The sequence below is a fragment of the Cetorhinus maximus genome, chromosome 5, assembly GCF_964194155.1.
Source record: "Cetorhinus maximus chromosome 5, sCetMax3.hap1.1, whole genome shotgun sequence".
NCBI classification, from domain to species: Eukaryota; Metazoa; Chordata; class Chondrichthyes; order Lamniformes; family Cetorhinidae; genus Cetorhinus; species Cetorhinus maximus.
The window spans coordinates 144860044-144881721 of record NC_135883.1 but is presented as its reverse complement, the minus strand read 5'-3'; the positions used below and the strand labels follow the sequence as shown (position 1 = coordinate 144881721).

The 21678-nt window shown below is 43.8% G+C and overlaps 1 protein-coding gene across 6 annotated transcripts in view; it reads left to right on the top strand.

Moving 5' to 3' along the window:
• LOC144680990 (sodium/calcium exchanger 1-like) overlaps positions 1–21678 on the top strand; it is a 336456-nt gene that overhangs the window by 253445 nt on the left and 61333 nt on the right. For all 6 annotated transcript variants that reach the window (XM_078542630.1, XM_078542629.1, XM_078542628.1 and 3 more), the window contains one exon: positions 11714–11813. In XM_078542630.1, the coding sequence (XP_078398756.1) occupies positions 11714–11813 (100 nt within the window). The remainder of the gene's footprint in view (positions 1–11713; positions 11814–21678) is intronic.

Below are 21678 nucleotides of genomic sequence, written 5' to 3'. Positions count from 1 at the left end.
TGATAAAACTGATCATCTAACTTATTGCTGTTATATTCAAAAATGCACATCAGCAAGACCAATGAAAACAAAGAGATCATTATTAAAAGCAAAAGCCCGTTCTGAAGAAGAGTCATACGGACTCAAAACGTTAACTCTGTCTTTCTCTCCACAGATGCTATCAGACCTGCTGAGTTTTTCCAGCAATTTTTGTTTTTGTTCGAGATCATGATTAAGTTTTCCAAGCAGCCTTATGCTTCCTATAGATGGGTTCACACATGCAGAAATAATGCTATTTATGTATTTCCCACATGTAGAACATCTTTACTTCAAAAATACAACTTTGCATGAAGATGTATTTGTATTCATTTCAATTGAACATTCATTGCAGAAATATTTAGAAAGTGTATTGATCTGTACATTATATAGATATTGGGGTAGATCTTGAGGCCAGCCACCTGATGGAAACAGGGAGATAGCACCCCAACAGTAGTGGAGAATGACTAAACAGCTCATGCCCACCATTTCTCTGGTTGACGTTATAGTTGCCCAGGCCTAATGTCCCTTGGGAGATTCCAGAGATAACAGTATGGGAGTGAGAGGAGAAGTCCTTTTGGGTCATTCACTGGCTAGATGGATACAGTGAAACCAGATGAGGGCAGCCCCCAAATACCTGGATGACGGCGGAGAGTGTGTTGGAGACGGATGGTCTGGTCAGCCCTGACAATGGCTGCAGACAGTTTGAGAAGAATGAGTAGGTATAGTTTGCCATGGTCACTGTACACAGGATGTAATTTATGTCTTTGATGAGGGTCGTTTCAGCACTATGGCAAGGCCAGAATTTGAAGGGATTCCAATCTGAAACTGTGGGAAAGATGGACATGGATTTGGGAGGCAAAACACATTTAAGCACTTTGGAGAGGAGAGGGAGGTTGGAGATGTGGCGGTAGTTTTCAAGGACAGAGGAGCCAAGAGTTAGTTTTAGGAGTGGGCGATGCTATCAGACTTCAAGGTGAGGATGGACAGTACCTGAGGAGAAGAAATGATTGACAACAGTTAACATAGTGCCAGGGAGGGAAGTTGGGTGGTCAGCAGATTACTCATGGGCTTTTGATATTTTAGCAAGGTTCTTGTTAAGGTTCCACATGGCAGACTGGTCACGAAAGTAAAAATCCACAGGATCCAAGGAATTGTGGCAAGTTCAATCCAAAATTGGCTCAGAGACATGAAGCTTAGGAACATAGGACTCAGGAACAGGAGTAGGCCATTCAGCCCTTCGAGCCTGCTGCACCATTCAATAAGATAATTGCTGATCTGGCTGTGGTCTCAACTCCACTTTGCCATCTGCCTCCCGTAACCGTTGACTCCCTTGTCTATCAAAAATCTGTCTAACTCTGCCTTGAACAAATTCAATGCACCGGCCCCCACTGCTCTCTGGGGAAGAGAATTCCACAGACTAACGACCCTCTGAGAGAAAAAAAATCTCCTCATCTCAGTCTTGAAATGGAGACTTCTTATTCTGAAACTGAGTCCTCTAGTTCTAGTCTCCCGCACAAGTGGAAACATCCTCCTGGTATCTACCCTATCAAGTCCTCTCAGAATCTTATGTTTCAATAAGATCACCTCTAATTCTCCTAAACACCAATGGATATAGGTTCAGAAGCAAAGGATAATGGTTGATGGTTGTTTTTGTGAATGAAAGGCTGTTTCCAATGGGATTCCACAGGGTGCAATACTAGGCCCCTTGCTCTTTGTGGTATATATAATCAATGACTTGGACTTAATTGTAGCAGGCATGATTAAGAAGTTTGCAGACGAGTCCAAAATGGACTATATGGTTGATAATGAAGAAGAAAGCAATAGACTGCAGGAAGATATTAGTGGACTAGTCAGGGAGGCAGATCATGTGGCAAATGGAGTTCAATCTGAATAAGTGTGAGGCAGTGCATTTGAGGAATAAATGGTGGATACTGAGAAATGTAGAGGAACAGAGGGACCTTGGAGTGCATGTACAACTCCCTGAAGCTGGCTGAACAGTTAGATAAGGTGGTCAAGAAAACATACAGGATACTTGTATTTATTAGCTGAAGCATAGAATACGAGAGCTAGAGTTTGTGCTGGAACTGTGTAAAACACTAGTTAGGCCACAGTTGGAGTACTGAGTGCAGTTCTGGTCACCACACCAATAGGAAAGATGTGATTGTACTAGAGAGGATATGAAGGAGATTTACAAGGACGTTGCCTAGACTAGCGAATTTTAGTTATGAAGAAAGCTTGGAAAGGATGGTGTTGTTTTCTTTAGAACAGAAAAGCTTAATGGAGACTTAATTGAAGTGTATAAAATTATGGGGGATCTAAATAGACTGCATGGGAAGGCCCAATTCCCTTTGGTTGAGGGATCCATAATCAGGAGGCATAGATTTAGCGTAAGAGGTTTGGAAGGGATTTGAGAGGAAGCTTTCTCACCCAAAGGGTGGTGGGGATCTGGAATTCAATGCCTGAAAGGGTGGTAGAAACAGAAACCCTCAGAGCATTTAAAAAGTACTTGGTTATGCACTTGAAGGTACGTAACCTGCAGAGCTACTGACCAAGAGCTGGAAAGTGGGATTCGGCTGGATGGCTATTTGTCGGCTGTGCAGTAAGTTTCTATGAACAGGGTCGAGGGAGCGGAAGGTGGATCCCTTGGACAAGACGAGCCTTAATAATCTTCCTTAGTCTTTAAGTACAGTTTATCTACTGAAAAAAAACCTCCATTTGACCTATCTCTTTCCTTCTCAAATCTGAAGTGGTTGAAGCTTTGCCATTATTTTTTGTTTATATTTGCCCATTGTGAGTGCTCCATTTATTATGCTGTCTTATCCATAAAAAACATATTTGGTTCCTGGGACTTGTGTTTACACATAGTGGAGGCTGGAGAAGATCAAAAAGACTCAAGTGGCTGTTGCAAGGATGTGAGAGTTTTAATCCTATAAAGACCTTGTGGCTTTTTGTGTTTGGATTATAGCATATTTATTTGTACATGCAGAATAAACTCCATTAAAGGAATAACAGTGTTATCAAGATAGCCGGGCTGACCATAGGTTTTACAAAACCTCGCTATTTCACTCGTCATTCTCCACTTCCTTCAGTTCTCTATGTTGCCCCCTTCTTCAGGTCTTATATACAATACAATCAGATCAGAATTGTTATTCCATAGCATCTGCCTCTGCATAGCCCATCCATGGCATATTTTCCCAGGTGGACCATCCCTCGTCCCATCATCTTCTGTAGTTACTAGTCTACAGCAATAATGGCAAGCCAATTGCAGTTTGCTTGCTGTAATACACAATTACAAGGCATCCAGGCTACTGTTTCAAATTGCTTCGGCTCTTTTCACACTGTTCTTCCAAATAATACCCAATAGCTGCTTTGTACAGTGCCTTCCAACATCATCCACGTTCTACTGTCTTTGTCAGGGTCCATCACAATGCACCATAAAAGAATGGCAATAGGGCATTAATTTTATAAGCTTTTCTTTTCACATTCTATGGTATGTTGCTGCTTCTCCTGGAATGTTTTTGTTTGTCTAAAATATTTCCAGACATTGCTCCAAATTCTTCCTCACATCCTCCTGCACTTACCATCCTGGCTTGGAACTAACTCACCATTCCTTCACTGTCGTTGGATCAAAATCCTGGAACTCCCTAAAAGCACTGTGGGTATACCTACACCGCGTGGACTGCAGCGGTTCAAGAAGACAGCTCACCACCACCTTCTCAAGGGAAATTATGGATTGGCAATATATGCTGGTCTAGCCAGCGAAGCCCACATCCCGTAAATGAATTTAAAAAGATCATAAAACTTCCCAAATTTTGCCCCTGCCTCCATACCTTCACTTATTCTTCAGTCTTCCTTCCAACCTTCATCCCTTCACCCATCTCCTTTATCACTCTGATAACTTTTCAGCTACTTCATTGATCCCCAACAAGTCTTCGATTCTGTCTTTCCACGCTCGTTTAAGGAATGTTCTATAAGTGTTTGAGACAGCTTGGTGTCAGCTTCACACAGTTGGTTGTATTCTTTCCAGAGTCAGAAGGTTGTGGATTCAAACTTCATTATAGACTTCAACACAAGATCATGGCTGACAGTTCAGTGTAATACTGAGGAATCCCTGCATTTGCAGAGGTGCTACCTCTCAGAGAAAATATATTTTTCATTCTTTCAAGGGATGTGAGGATCATTAGCAAGGCTAGGCCATTGCAGAGGGCAGTTAGGATGATAGTTTATATTCCAGATATATTAATTAAATTTAAAATCCACCAGTTGCTGTAGTGGGATTTGAATCCATTACCCCAGAGAAGTAGTCTGGATTTCTGGAGTACTAGTGTAGGGACATTACCACTACGCCGCCACCTTCCCCTATTGATGGCAATTCTGCCTGTTAAGGTGGATATAAAAGATTCTATGTCACTGAAGAAAAACAAGCTGTTCTCTCTGTTTTTTTTTATTCATTCATGGGATGTGGGTTCGCTGGCTGGGCCAGCATTTATTGCCCATTCTTGGTTGCCCTTGAGAAGGGGGTGGTGAGCTACCTTCTTGAAACCTTGCAGTCCATGTGGTGTAGGTACACCCACAGCACTGTTAGGGAGGGAGCTCCAGGATTTTGACCCAACGACGGTGAAGGAATGGCGATATATTTCCAAGTCAGGATGGTGAGTGACTTAGAAGGGAACTTGCAGGTAGTGGTGTTTCCATCTATCTGCTGCCCTTGTCCTTCTAGATGGTAGTGGTCGTGGGCTTGGAAGGTGCTGTCTAACGAGCCTTGGTGAATTCCTGCAGTGCATTTTGTAGATGGTACACACTGCTGCTACTGTGCGTTGGTGGTGGAGGGAGTGAATGTTTGTGGATGGGGTGCCAATCAAGCAAGCAGCTTTGACCTGGGCGGTGACAAGCTTCTTGAGTATTGTGGGAACTGCACTCATCCAAGCAAGTAGGGAGCATTCCATCATACACCTGACTTGTGTCTTGTAGATGGTGGACAGGCTTTAGGGAGTCAGGAAGTGAGTTACTTATCGCAGGATTCATAGCCTCTGACCTGCTCTTGTAGCCACAGTATTTATATGACTAGTTCAATACAGTTTAAACTAAAATGGCAGGGGGATGGGAACCTATGCAAGGAGTCAGAGGAAGGGGATTCAAAGACAAGAACAAAAGACAGAAAGCGGAATAAGAAAAGTGATAGGCAGAGAAATCAAGGGCAAGAATCAAACAGGGCCTCAGTGAAAAGTAGTGGGAATGGGACAAGTAATGTTAAAAAGACAAGCCTTAAGGCTTTGTGCCTTAATGCGAGGAGCATTCACAATAAAGTAGATGAATTAACTGCGCAAATAAATGTAAACAGGTATGATACAGTCAAGATTACGGAGACATGGCTGCAGGGTGACCAAGAATGGAAATTGAACATCCAGAGGTATTCAGTATTTAGGAAGGACAGACAACAAGGAAAAGGCGGTGGAGTTGCATTGCTGGTTAAAGAGGAAATTAATGCAATAGTGAGGAAAGATATTAGTTCCAACGATGTGGATTCTGTATGGGTAGAGCTGAGAAACACTAAGGGGCAAAAAGCGTTAGTGGGGGTTGTATATAGATCCCCAAACTGTAGTGGTGATGTTGGGAATGGCATTAAACAGGAAATGAGATACGCATGTAATAAATGAACATCTGTAATTATGGGTGACTTTAATATGCATGTAGATTGGGCAAATCAAATTAGTAACAGTACCGTAGAGGATGAATTCCTGGAGTGTATACGGGATGTTTTTCTGGACCAATACGTTGAGGAACCAACGAGAGAACAGGCCAACCTAGACTGGGTATTGTGTAATGAGAAAGGAATAATTGGCAATCTAGTTGTGCTAGGCCCCTTGGGGATGAGCGACCATAATATGATAGAATTCTTCATCAAGATGGAGAGTGATGTAGTTGATTCTGAGACTTGGGTCCTAAATTAATAAAGGAAACTACAATGGTATGAGGGGCGAGTTGGCTATGATGGATTGGGAAATGTTATTTAAAGGGATGACGGTGGATAGGCAATGGCAAACATTCAAAGAGTGCATGGGTGAACTGCAACAATTGTTTATTCCTGTCTGGCGCAAAAGTAAAACAGGAAAGGTGGCCAAACCATGGCTTACAAGGGAAATTAGAGATAGTATTAGATGCAAGGAAGAGGCATACAAATTGGCCAGAAAAAAAACAACAGACCTGAGGATTGGGAGCAGTTTAGAATTCAGCAAAGAAGGACCAAGGAATTGATTAAGATGGGGAAAATAGAGTACGAGAGTAAGTTTGCAGGGAACATAAAAACTGACTGTATAAGTTTCTACAGGTATGTGAAGAGCAAAAGATTGATGAAGACAAATGTAGGTCTTTTACAGTCAGAAACAGGGGAATTTATAATGGGAAATAAAGAAATGGCTGACCAACTAAATACATACTTTGGTTCTGTCTTCACAAAGGAGGACACAAATAACATACCAAAAATGTTGGGGAACACGGTTTAGTGAGAGGGAGGAACTGAAAGAAATCAGTATTAGTAGGGAAATGGTGTTGGGGAAATTGATGGGATTGAAGGCCGATAAATCCCTGGGGCCTGATGATCTATATCCCAGAGTACTTAAGGAAGTGGCCCTAGAAATAGTGGATGCATTGGTGGTCATCTTCCGAGATTCTATAGACTCTGGAACAGTTCCTACAGATTGGAAGGTAGCTAATGTAACCCACTATTTAAAAAGGGAGGCAGAGAGACCAGTCAGCCTGACGTCGGTAGTGGGGAAAATTCTAGAGTCCGTTATAAAAGATTTAATAGCTGAGCACGTGGAAAACAGTGGCAGAATTGGACAGTCAGCGTAGATTTATGAAAGGGAAATCATGCTTGACAAATCTACTGGAATTTTTCGAGGATGTAATTAGTAGAGTGAGGGGGAGCCAGTGGATGTGGTTTATTTGGACTTTTAGAAAGCTTTCGACAAAGTCTCACATAAGAGATTGGCATGTAAAATTAAAGCGTATGAGATTGGGGGTAGTGTATTGAGATGGATAGAAAACTGGATGGCAGACAGGAAACAAAGAGTAGGAATAAACGGGTCTTTTTCCGAATGGCAGGCAATGACTAGTGGGGTACCGCAGGGATTGGTGCTGGGACCCCAGTTATTCACAATATATATTAATGATTTAGATGAGGGAATTAAATGTAATATCTCCAAATTTGCAGATGACACAAGGCTGGGTGGGAGGGTGAGCTGTGAGGAGGATGCAGAGATGCTTCAGTGTGATTTGGACAAGTTGAGTGAGTGGACAAATGCATGGCAGATGCAGTATAATGTGGATAAATCTGAAGTTATCCATTTTGGTAGCAAAAACAGGAAGGCAGATTATTATCTGAATGACTATAAATTGAGAGAGGGGAATGTGCCACGAGATCTGGGTGTCCTTGTACACCAGTCGCTGAAGGTAAGCATGCAGGTGTAGCAGGCGGTAAAGAAGGCAAATGGTATGTTGGCCTTCATAGCCAGAGGATTCGAGCACAGGAACAGGGATGCCTTGCTGCAATTATACAGGGCCTTGGTGAGACCACACCTGGAATATTGTGTCCAGTTTTGATCTCCTTATCTGAGGAAGGATGTACTTGCTATAGAGCGAGTGCAGCGAAGGTTTACCCGACTGATTCCTGGGATAGCGGGACTGACATATGAGGAGTGATTGAGTCTATTAGGAGTTCAGAAGAATGAGGGGGGATCTCATAGAAACCTATAAAATTCTAACAGGATTAGACAGGTAGATGCAGGAAGGATGTTCCCGATGGTGGGGGAGTCCAGAACCAGGGGTCACAGTCTGAGGATATGGGATAGACCATTTAGCACTGAGATGAGGAGAAATTTCTTCACCCAGAGAGTGGTGAGCCTGTGGAATTCGCTACCATGGAAAGTAGTTGAGACCAAAACATTGTATGTTTTCAAGAAGATATAGCTCTTGGGGCGAAAGGGATCAAAGGGTATGGGGAGAAAGCGGGAGCAGGTTATTGAATTGGATGATCAGCCATGATCATCATGAATGGCGGAGCAGGCTCGAAGGGCCGAATGGCCTACTCCTGCTCCTAGTTTCTATGTTTCTGGTCAATGGTATCCCCCAGGATGTTGATAGTGGGGGATTCAGCGACGGTAATGCCATTGAACGTTAAGGGGCGATAGTTAGATTCTCTCTTGTTGGAGATGGTCATTGCCGGGCACTTGTGTGGTGCAAATGTTACTTGCCACTTATCAGCCCAAGCCTGGATGTTGTTTAGATTTTGCTGCATTTGGACATGGACTGTTTCAGTATCTGAGCAGTCACGAATGGTGCTGAACATTGTGCAATCATCAGTGAACATCCTCACTTCTGACCCTATGATGGAAGGAAGGTCATTGATGAAGCAGCTAAAAATGGTTGGGCCGAGGACACAACCCTGAGGAACTCCTGCAGTGATGCCCTGGAGCTGAGATGATTGACCACCAACAACCACAACCATCTTCCTTTGTGCTAGGTATGACGCCAACCAACGGAGAGTTTCCCCCCGATTCTCATTGAGTCCAGTTTTGCTAGGGCTCCTTGATGCGACACTCTGTCAAATGCAGCCTTGATGTCAAGGGCAGTCACTTTTGCCTCACCTCGGGAGTTCAGCTCTTTTGTTCATTTTTGAACCAAGTCTGTAGTGAGGTCAGGAGCTTAGTGGCCATGGCGGAACCCAAACTGGGCGACAGTGACCAAGTTATTGCTCAGCAAGTGCCGTTTAATAGCACTGTTGATGACCCCTTCCATTACTTTACTGTTGATCGAGAGTAGAATAATGGGCCAGTAAATGGCCAGGTTGGATTTGTCCTACTTTTCGTGTACAGGACATACCTGGGAAATTATCTACATAGCTGGGTAGATGCCAGTGTTGTAGCTGTACTGGAACAAGTTGACTAGGGGTACGGCAAGTTCTGGAGCACAAGTCTTCAGTACTATTGCCGGCATATTGTCAGGGCCCATAGCCTTTGTACTATCCACTGCCTTTAGCCGTTTCTTGATATCACATGGAGTGAATCAAATTGGCTGAAGACTGGCATCTATGATGCTGGGGACCTCCTGTGGAGACCAAGATGGATCATCCACTCGGCATTTCTGGCTGAAGATTGTAGCAAATACTTCAGCCTTATCTTTTGCACTGCTGTGCTGGGCTCCCCCATCATTGAGGTTGGGGATATTTGTGGAGCCGCCTCCTCCAGTGAGTTGTTTAATTGCCTACCACCATTCACGACTGGATGTGGCAGGACTGCAGAGCTTAGATCTGATCTGTTGGTTGTGGAATCGCTTAGCTCTGTCTGTCACTTGCTGCTTATGTTGTTTGGCACACAAGTAGTCCTATGTTATAGCTTCACCAGGTTGACACTTCATTTTTAGGTATGACTGGTGCTGCTCCTAGCATGCCCTCCTGCACTCTTCATTGAACCAGGGTTGATCCCCTGGCCTGTTGGTAATGGTAGAGTGGGGGATATGCCAGCCCATGAGGTCATAGATTGCGTTTGAGTACAATTCTGCTGCTGCTGATGGTCCACAGCGCCTCATGGATGCCCAGTCTTGAGTTGCTAGATGTATTCGAAATCTATCCCATTCAGCAAGGTGGTAGTGCCACACAACACGATGGAGGATATCCTCAGTGTGAAGGTGGGACTTCGCCTCCACAACGACTGTGTAGTGGTCACTCCAACTGATACTGTCATGGACGGATGCATCTGTGGCTCGTCAGTGTACTAACTTATATAACGTCCTCAATCAAAACTGCCATTTATTCACAAACCGCTGTATGCAAATTGGCCAACGTGACTGACTGTGCTTCAAACACATCCATTATTATAAGGAGCTTTCAGATACCCTGATAGATCAGTAAGGTCAGTGCTACATAAATGCAAATTGATACTAACCCCAGATCTTATGCAGCAGTGGTATAGGAACTTGCCTGACCCCACATACTTCATTCACACCCCTGGACCCCATTGGGGATAGGCATCAAATGCTGGCTTTGCTAGCAAAGCTCTCATGCCATCAAAGAATTTAAAAAGTTCAGATCAGGGCTTTTAAGTCCAGGGCCTTATTGTCATGTTTTAAGACTGACTCTTATCAGAATCCAATGGGAATCGCCATCTGGTGGGTGGGCGGGAGCAGGATTCCAGGAGGGAGGAGGAAGGACTCTGCCTGGGTCCCAAGGCACCCAGCACTGAAGAAATTGGGACAGAATTCTGGAGGGCATTGTGGCCAGAAGAGAGAAGCCCAGTGCAAGGGAGGCCTGAGTTCATGGTGGAGTCTGAGGGAGCACCCTCGCGCTCGCTGGACACAAGATTTTAAGTGATGTAACTTCCTGGCTCTCTTCTGGGCATGCTCGTGCAGCTACGAGGTTTTAGTGGCAAATCCAACAGCATAGGCAACTTGTGAGATCACCAATTAAAACTATTTCAGCGTTCTAAACGTGCCAGAGAAATCTCAACTTTTACGTATTATTGAGGCCCCACCCTTTCTGCGACAGAGGCCTTTATCAAAACTGTAAACATACAAATTAGGAGCAGGAGTAGGCCATTTGGTCCCTCAAGTCTGCTCCGCCATTCAATAAGATCAAGGCTAATCTGATTGTAACCTCAACATTCCCACCTACCTCCTATAACCTTTCACCCTCTTGCTTATCAGCAATCTATCTAGCTGCCTTAAAAATATTCAAAGATTCTGCTTCCACCATCTTTTGATGATGAGAGTTCCAAAGACTCACAACCCTCAGAGGAAAAAATTCTCCTCACCTCTGTCTTAAATGAGCGATCCCTTATTTTTAAACAGTGACCCCTAGCTCTAGATTCTCCCACAAGCGGAAACATCCTTTCCACATCCACCCTGTCATGACCCCTCAGGATCATATATGTTTCAGTCAAGTCGCCTCTTACTCTTCTAAATTCCAGTGGATACAAGCCTGGCCTGTTCAACCTTTCCTCATAAGACAACCTGCCTATTCCTGGTATTAGTCTAGTAAGCCTTCTCTGAACTGCTTCCAATATATTTATATCCTTCCTTAAATAGGGTGACCAATACTGTACACAGTACTCCAGACGTGGTCTCACCAATGCCCTGTACAACTGAAGCATAACCTCCTACTTTTGTATTCAATTCCCCTTGCAATAAACAATAACATTCTGTTAGCTTTCCTAATTACTTGCAGTTAAGATGGCAGCTGGCAGGAACGCCCCAGAATGAAATCAGAAGGTGGCAAACTGCCATTTTAACTGCCCACCTACCCTGACCCGTAAGGCAAGCAGGGTTAAAATCGGGCCTTAATAGACAACTATGTAGTGCAAACCTAGAGTCATGAGCAGGGAAAATCAGTTTGTGTGGTAGATTCCCTTTCCTGAAATATATTCATGAATCATTTGGGTTTTTTTTATGACAATCCAGCAGCTTTTTTGGTCGATCTTTTTAGTGCCAATCCATAAATTATGAGCTTTATTAAAATTAGTATGAATTCACAACTCTGGATTGCTAATCCTGTAACATAACCCATACACTACCCTGTCTCTTCAAAGTCAGCTTTATACAGGCTTTTTAAAGAGATGTTAAACTGGATCATGTGCTATGATATCTAACCCATAAGTAGCGAAATACACTTAACTCTTAAAAAGTGTTTCCTTTATTGCTGCAGAATACTGTGGACAAACTGATCAAGAAGACAAATTTAGCCTTGGTTGTGGGGACTAACAGTTGGAGGGATCAGTTTATTGAAGCTGTCACTGTGAGTGCTGGTAAGTAAAATACATTCCTTATTCCAGTATGCAATGAAGCAATGTTATAAGGTGACTTGTTTGGAGGCACTGCTAATGCTTTTTGAGTGATATTAAGTAAAACAGGTGGATATTTTAATCCCTCTAAAATAGGTAGGTATGAGTTGGGTGAAATCTAAAAAAAAATGTTAATCTGAAACCTGTCCTCACCCCCACCCAATTCCAGTTTTAAGGGCACCAGGACGGGGAACAGGCAACCAACTTGCTCGCAGGAGGTGAGTTGGTTAATCATATGTTATAATGAGGGTGCTGCATGCCTCAGAGTTAGCCACCATTTTAAATTTAATCCTGACCAGCCGGGTTTCCCGAGACTCGGGAAGCTCATGCAGCAAAAGAGAGGCAAAACGTATGTATGTTTTGACTTATTGACTGGTCCAGTTTAACTGCTTCACGCACCCCCTGCAATTGGACATGCCATCCACAACGCTTCAAACACCCCAACACCAATTCCTCCAATTCCCCCCACTTCCTGATTTTTCCAATCTCCCATTTCCCTCTCGGATTCATCAGGTCTCCACGCCTGTCTGACCAATCCGATTTCCCCGCTGGCCTCCAGTCTCTTCCCATCCCACCCTCAACCTCAGCCTTTTCCATTTCTACCTCTGCCCCCTCCTCTCCGTTCCCTGATTGCAATCTGCTGCTGAAGGCCTACCTGCTCAACAGCCAATCAGCCTCTCAATCTGGCTGGCTGTGGCCAGGAAATAGAGGCAGAAGTTGGTCAACCCAGCAGGACCTGAGGGAAACCCATCCTTCCGTATTTCCTTACGACAGTGTTGGCCCCCTGCTCCCTCCCCATCTCCAAGATAAGACTTGCAGCATTGTGACAGATCCGGTACTTCAGTAAATGTATTTTTACTGTCAATCTTCAATGTTTCTCCTTCATTTTTTTCTCTGATCCAAGTGTGCATATATACACTATGGGAACACATAGTAAGGGAGAAAATGAATCTCCCTTTTTCTAGTTCTTACCCCTGAAAATTAGTTTTCCCATTTATAATACAGATTTTCCCATAGAATCATATAACCATCAAATAATTGCTGCACAGAAGGAGGTCATTCGGAACTTCGGTCTGTGCCAGCTCGCTGCAGGATCAACTCACCAAGTCTCTTCCCCGTAGACCTGCGAATATTTTCTCGCCAGATAATTACCCAATTCTCTTTTGAAGGCTTCGATTGAATCTTTCCCCACCACTCTCTCAAGCAGTGTATTCCACATCCTAACCACTCACCGGGTAAAAAGCTTTACTGCATGTCACCATCGCTCCTATTGCCATTCAACTTAACTAGGTGACCCCTAGTATCTCGATCCTTCTCGACTTGAAAAAATATTAAGAGACTGTGAATACGATTTTTCTTTTATGAAACTCTTACCTTTCCTGTCCTTACTGAAGAACAGTAAGAATAAAATGTGAATAAATTAGCAGCAAGCAAATGTGTGAGAGTGACTTTCATTTGTGTGCTGGACCACATAATCTGCATTCATAAACACCTTTATGTATTCTAAAGGTTAGAAATAACTGATTAGAAGTGATATTAGAAGTCAAAGGCTTAATGTAATTGAGGGGCATTAATCTTTTTGAATTATTTTATTGGAAACATTAGCTTCTATCTTTTGAATATTAACACTTCTGTTAAAATAGCAGATAGAGGAATGCTATTCAAATGCATTAAACATTTAACAGTAACTATCATTGGCAGTAATTTTTAATCTAAAACGTACTTGTTTGCTGAGTCAAGATCATATGCTTTAATGGTCCAACATTCTCTAATTAAAAAAAATACAGTTTTAGGACCCTTTTTTAATTCACAGTATACACTACAGTCTTTCAGCCCATGTCTGTGTCCTGTTGACTGTCTTGATTGGATTAATGGTTGACCTTCTGTGATTGACAGCACCTGAGGGAAATTAGAGGGATTTGTATTTAAATCTGTAAGCTGATGATAGTTCAAAATTATCTTCACAATTCAGTTGTGGACCATTTGTTTTTTGCTCCATCTGCTGTAAAGTGTGTGTTTTGTTTCCCTTATCAAAAACTTTCCCCGAAAGCCCATTTAAACTTTTAGTTCTCTGGGAGGGTTCCATTCATAGTTCAGTCAGAATATGCTGAATTATAAAGCAGCTAATTACCTCTGTAGATAAGTCAAATCATTTGAATTCAAATTTATATTATGAAAGTTGTTCATATAATTGTTTTTTTGCCATCCATTATGCTTCAGTTTTGTGATTGTTTAATGCTTTCACTATAACATTTTTGGTGTGAAAATATTTGCCTTAAACTATTGATTAATTCTCATCCTTGTTATCAAATTCCTCTGCGACATCGCCCACGCCTATGTCTGTAACCTCCTCCGTCCCTACAACCCTCCGAGGCATCTGGCCTCTTGCGTATCACCAGTTTTCATGGTTCCAACTTTCAGCTGCTTGAGCCCTACTTATGGAATTCCTTCTGTAAATCTGTTCACTTTTGTACCTCTTTCTGACCTTATAAGATGCTCCTACTCCCACCTGTCCCGTATCACCTTAGTAAGAAATAGGAGCAGAATTAGACCAATACGGTCCGCCAAGCCTGTGCTGCCATTCAGTACAATCATGGCTGATCTTCAGCTTCAACTCCACTTTCCTGCCTACTCCCCATATCCCTTAATTCCCTGAGAAACCAAAATTCTGTCTATCCCAGACTTAAATATACTCAACAATAGAGCATCCACAAACCTATGGGGTAGGGAATTCCAAAGATTCACAACGTTTTGAGTGAAGCAATTTCTCCTCATCTCAGTCCTAAATGATTGACCCCTTATCCTGAGACTGTGTCCCTGTGTTCTGGATTCCCCTACCAGCGAAAACAACCTCTCAGTGTCTACCCATCAAGCCCCTTCAGAATCATGTATGTTTCAATGTGATCACCTCTCATTCTTCTAAACTCCAGAGAATATAGACCCAATTTACTTAACCCCTCATCATAGGACAACCCTCTCATCCCAGGAACCAATCCAGTGAACCTTCGCTGTACCACCTCCATTACAAGCATATCCTTCCTTAAAAATGAGACCACACCTGTGTACAGTTCTAGTCTCCACAAAATCCCTGTATAATTGTAGCAAAATTTTCTTATTCTAATCCCATTGCAACAAAGGCCTTCCTAATTTCTTGCTGGGCCTGCATGATAACTTTCTATGTTCCTTGTATGAATATACACAAGTCCCTCTGAACATCAATATTTACGAAGTTTCATGCCTTTTAAAAAATATTCTGCTTTTCTATTCTTACCACCAAAGTGAATAACCTCACAGTTCCCCACATTATATTTCATCTGCCATCTTGTTGCTGACTCACTTAACCTTGTATATATATCTCTTTGCAGCCTCTTTGTGTCCACTCCACAGCTTACATTCCCACCAAGCTTTGTATCTTCAACAAACCTAGACACATTATTCTCAGTCTCTTTGTCTAAGTAATGAATATAGATTGTAAAGAGCTGAGGCCTCAGCACTGATCCTTGTGGCACTTCACTAGTCACAGCCTGCCAACTTGAAAATGCCCAGTTTATCCCAACTCTCCTTACTGTTTGGAAACCAACCCTTTATGTGGGCTAATATATTACACCAATTCCACTAGCCTTTATCTTGCATTTGCCCCTATCTTTCCTTTTGTGTGGCACCTTATTTAAGGCCTTTGGAAAAGTAAGTTAAATTACATCTACTGGTTTCCTTTATCTACCCTGTTTGTAACATCTGTGCCACATAAGTGCCAGGCAATGACCATCTCCAAAACGAGAGAATCTGACCACCCCCCTTGACATTCAATGTCATTACCATTACCATCGCTGAATCCCCCACTATCAACATCTGGGGGTTACCATTGACCAGAAATTGAACTGGACTAGCCAAATAAACTCTGTGGCTACAAGAGCAAGTCAGAGGCTAGGAATTCTGCGGCGAGTAGCTCACCTCCTGCCTCCTGAGAGCCTACCCACCATCTACAGGGCACAAGTCAGGAGTGTGATGGAATACTCTCCACTTGCCTGGATGAGTGCAGCTCCATCAACACACAAGAAGCTCAACACCATCCAGGACAAAGCAGCCCACTTAATTGGCACGAAACCCATCACCTCCAACATTCACTCCCTCCACCACCGACGCACAGTAGCAGCAGTGTGTACCATCTACAAGATGCACTGCAGCAATTCACCAAGGCTCCTTCGAAAGCACCTTCCAAACCCGTGACCTCTACCACCAAGAAGGACAAGGGCAGCAGAAGAATGCAGCACCTGCAAGTTTCCCTCCATGCCACTCATCATCCTGACTTGGGAATATATCGCCGTTCCTTCACCGTCGCTGGGTCAAAATCCCGGAACTCCCTCCCTAACAGCACTGTGGGTGTACCTAGAGCACACGGACTGCAGCAGGTCAAGAAGACGCCTCACCGCCACCTTTTCAAGGTTAATTAGGGATGGGCAATAAAAATGCTGGCCTATATATGCTTCAGCAATGTCATATTGGGGAGACCATGAAGTCTTTAATAGAATCAGAAAATGTTCGGAGTGTTGACCGGCACCTGCAAAAACAAACTGGATTAATATTTTGGGTGTGATATTGAAGCAGGAGATTGAGCTTCACCAATGTAGCATAAAGGGTTAACAAGTGGGATATGCTAATATATGATGTAGATGATGATTTGCCACTGAAATCAGTCAGTCATGTGTTCGGCTCTAGGAATCATGTCTAGGAGCAAATAAAAACAGAAAATGCTGGATAAGCTCAGCAGGTCTAGCAGCATCTGTGGAGAGAGGAATAGAGTTAACGTTTCAAGTCTGTATGACTCATCTCCAGAGCTGAAGTGAGGTAGAAATGTGATGGATTTTATACTGTTTAAGGAGGGGTGGAGCAGGTTGAGCAAGATAGAAGGTCAGGGATAGGTGGAAAGATTGACAAAGATGTCATGAACACAAGACAAAGGGAGTGTTAATGGTAGTGTTAAAGACCAAAGAAGGTCTAATAGGTCGGATAGAAGAATTTATAGCAGAACTAGGGTAAGCGCCCTCTGAAAGCAAAACATAAAAACAAGCTACAAGGGGCTCTGTGGGGGGAGGAATTTTTTTTTAACAAAATGATCAAAATGGAGGACACAATTCATGGTCTGAAGTTATTGAACTCAATGTTAAGTCTAGAAGGCTGGTGCCTAATTGGTGGCTGAGCAACATTCAGATCTTAGTTCCATTGGATTTACCAATGCTTATTTCCTGTTGTCCATGAAGAGTCTTCCACAGAGGATGCCTTGCCTGAGTCCAGGTCAGAGTCCAAAGAGGATCACACTGCGCAAGAGCTGGTATCATCCAGGGGCAAATGTCAATTGCCACCCATAATTCAATCCCAGCTGAAAGTCGTCTTCCCTCCAGAGCTGGAGGTCAGCACAGAAGCTGTAGCAGAGTCTTTAGCACTTCTGAAGCCGCAGAATTCTGTACAGCAATCGTGTCACTGAGTTGATTACCTACAGGAAATTTGTCTCATTACAGATGATGAGGCTGTCATGTCTCCATGCTCTCAGCAATTCTTCCCATTGCCCATAATGGAGCAACCTCATAAAGAGAGAAGTGTGGCTCTCTTACCAAGGCATACAGAAAGGAGACAGTCGTCCCAACATATCATCTCCTCTTCTTTTCCTGACAGTCCAACAGGAATGTTGTCGTTTTTTTCTTCATCATTTAAGTTAATTGAAATCTCAGATCTTCAATGCCTTTTCGTCTTTGATGCAGCGGAGAATGATGTGGCTGTGACAGTCTTCCCTGGAGTTCCCTTCCTCTTCTGAAGGTGTTTCCCTGTGTGCTTTGAGGGAGCAACAAGTTCCTCAGACAGTCCAGAGTTCTTCTCTTGTAGTCCTAGAGAGTCCAGAGGGTGATGCTCTTCAGTCTTCTCTCTTGGATCAGTCTTCTGTTGAAAAGTCTTCGTTGTCCTTCCAGTTCAACCATCCTGCAATCGACACTCTGCTTCCCAGCAATGCTGCTAAATTGCCACCCTATTTTGCAGATGATGATGTCCTACCAGATGCAGAAGAAACCCTCATGTCTCCAAGACAACTTCCCTAAAAACTGAGAATACTGTGGGAGATTGAATCCCTCAGGACTCTGACGAGGGGAGGGGAAGAGTAGAAGCTGGCATTGGCTAGAATCTGTAGTTGTAAAAAGGGAGTTACAGAAATGTAATATAAATAAAGATATGATTTCATGTTGTTGTTGAAAATAGAATAGTATACTTGGGGTAGGTGTAGTGTAAAGGGTTAAGAGATAGGATATGCTACTATGTGACACAGATGGTGATGTACCACTGACATCAGTCAGTCATGTGTTAGACTCTCCCTCTCTCTCTCTCTCTCTCTCTCTCTAGAGAGAGAGAGAAAGAGTTTGGAATCATGCCCAGGAGCAACATGCCTAGTCTGTAACCTGATTAGATGTAGTACTAATAAACAAGTGTTAAGCAGATCCCAAAGTATGTCTACAGTCTGTCTGCTAACCAAGTCCCATGCCTAGGTAGAAGGACATATCTCAGAACAACAGAGCCTCTCCAGAACCCAAAATAGGACATTCAGTATCACCAAGCCTATACAGGACCAGGAGTAGGACATTCAGCATCCATAGCTTTTTAGTGGAGAGGGTTACTGGTTTCCACTAACCTTTGCACGAAGTTCTTTCTGATATCACCTTTGAACAATCTGGCCCTAATTTTAAGATTATGTCCCCTTTTGATTCCCCACCAGAGAAAATAGTTTCTCTCTGTTGAACCTATCAGATCTTTTAATCATAGTTAGATAGTTAGATTCCCTCTTATTGGAGATGGTCATTGCCTGATACTTGTGTGATGTGAATGTTACTTGCTCCTTATCAGCCCGAGCTTGAATGCTGTCTAGGTTTTGCTGCATGCAGGCAAGGGCTGCTTTAGTATCTGAGTGGTTGCGAAAGGTATTCAGCACTGTGCAGTCATCAAACCCTCTGCCTGCACAGGGAGCGCTCAGCACTTCTGGACGCGCATCAAGCTGGGCTGGCCTTGATTGGCCCGTCCATGTAAAATGGCAGCGCCCAGCGGATCGGGGCACCGATCGGCTGTGCGCCTGCCCGCGCCCTTTCCTGCAGAACCCCCCTGACGGGGAGAAAATTCTCCCTGTGAGGATGGAGGAGAGAGTTCATGGTCTGAAATTGTTGAACTCAATGTTAAGTCTGGAAGGCTATTAAGTGCCTAATCGGAAGATTTCAGGTGAAGCAGCGCTTCACTTGCACCCCCTTCAATTTAGTCTAATGCATTTGCTGCTTCCAATGCGGTCTCCTTGATATTGGAGAGACCAAATGCAGACTGGGTGACCGCTTTGCGGAACACCTTCGGTCTGTCTGCAAGCATGACCCAGACCTCCCTGTCGCTTGCCATTTCAACACACCACCCTATTCTCATGCCCACATGTCTGTCCTTGGCCTGCTGCAATGTTCCAGTGAAGCTCAACTCAAACTGGAGGAACAGCACCTCATCTTCCAATTAGGCACTTTACAGCCTTCCAGACTTAACATTGAGTTCAACAACTTCGGGTCATGAACTCTCTCCTCCATCCCCACCCCCTTTCCGATCCCCCTTTTTTCTGATAATGCATAATTATTTTTTTTCTTTTCCCACCTATTTGTATTATTTTTAAATTTATTTCCATCCATTGTTTTATCTCCACCTTTTAGCCCACTTCGATCCCTTCCCCCTACCCCACCCCCTCTAGGGCAATCTGTCACTTGCTCATCCTGCTTTCTACCCTTAATGTCACCATTAGCACGTCCCTTAGCTAATATCACCACTGCCAACACCCCTTGGTCCTTTTGTCTATGACATCTTTGGCAATCTCTTCTTTGCCTCCACCTATCACTGGCCCTCTATCCAGCTCTATCTGTCCCACCCCCCCTCAACCAGCTTATATTTCACCTCATTTCTATTTTTCCTCAGTCCTGATGAAGAGTCATCCGGACTCGAAACATTAACTGTGTTCCTCTCCGCAGATGCTGTCAGACCTCCTGAGTTTTTCCAGCTATTTTTGTTTTTGTTGAGGAATTCATTATTGTGAATAATCATTGCAGGTTACTGGATTGTAACTCAGTACTTCATTACCAGAATATAATTTTGCCTGTACATGCGATACATGTAGTAATGATAATGATAATGTGATTATAAATTATTACAAAATGTCCTAATGTAGCAAGACCTGGACAATACCCAGGCTTGGGTTGACCAGTGGCAAGCAACATTCATGCCACACAAGTGCTAGGCAATGACCTTCTCCAACAAGAGAGAATCTAACCATCGCCCCTTGACATTCAATGGCATTATCAGTGCTGAATCCCCCACTGTCAACATCCTGGGGGTTACCATTGACCAAAAACTGAACTGAACTAGCCATATAAATACTGTGGGTACCAGAGCAGGTCAGTGGCTAGGAATCCTGCTATAAGTAACTCACCTCCTGACTTCTCAAAGCCTGTTCACCATCTACAAGGCGCATGTCAGGAGTCCCACTATTTTGGTCCAGTGAAGGAATGGCGATGTATTTCCAAGTCAGGATGGTGAGTGACTTGGAGCAGAACTTCCAGGTGGTGGTGTTCCCATCTATCTGCTGCCCTTGTCCTTCTAGGTAGTAATGGTCGAGGGTTTGGAAGGTGCTGTCGAAAGAACTTTGGTGAATTCCTGCAGTGCATCTTGTAGAGGTTAACACACTGCTGCTACTGTGCGTCGTTGGTGGAAGGAATGAATGTTTGTGGATGTGGTGCCAATCAAGCAGGCTGCTTTGTCCTGGATGGTGTCAAGCTTCGTGAGTGTTGTAGGAGCTGCACTCAGGCAGGCAAGTGGGGAGTATTCCATCACACTCCTGACTTGTGCCTTGTAGATGGTGGACAGGCTTTGGGGAGTCAGGAGGTGAGTCACTCATCACAGAATTCCTAGCCTCTGACCCACTCTTGTAGCCACAGTATTTATATGACGAGTCCAGTTCAGTTTCTGGTCAGTGGCAACCACCAGGATGTTGATAGTGGGAGATTCAGTGATGGTAATGCCATTGAACATCAAGGGGCAATGGTTAGATTCTCTCTTGTTGGAGATGGTCATTGCCTGACACTTGTGTGGCACAAGGGTTACTTGCCACTTGTCAGACCAAGCCTGGATATTGTCCATGTCTTGCTGCATTTGGACATGGAGATGATTGACCTCCAACAACTACAACCATCTTCCTTTGTATGACTCCAACCAGCGGAGAGTTTCTCCCCCCCTTCCCCCCCCCCCGCAGATTCCCATTGACTCCAGTTTTGCTCGAGTTCCTTGATGCCACACTCAGTCAAATGCGGCCTTTGTGCTAGGTATGACTCCAACCAGCAGAGAGTTTTCCACCTGGTTCCCTTTGGCTCCAGTTTTGTTAGGGCTCCTTGATGCCACGCTCGGACAAATATGGCCTTGATATCAAGGGCAGCCACTCTCACCTCACCTCGAGGGTTCAGCCCTTTTGTCCATTTTGAAGCAAGGCTGTAATGAAGTCAGGAGCTGAGTGGCCCTGGCGGAACCCAAACTGGGCGTCAATGAGCAGGTTATTGCTAAGTAAGTGCCGCTTGATAGCACTGTTGATGACCCCTTCCATTACTTTACTGATGATCAAGACTAGACGATGCGGCAGTAATTGGCCAGGTTGGATTTGTCCTGCTTTTTATGTGCAGTACATACCCGGTAATCTTCCACATAGCCGGGTAGATGCCAGTGTTGCAGCTGTACTGGAACAGCTTGGCGAGGGGTGCGGCAAGTTCTGAAGCACAAGTCTTCAGTA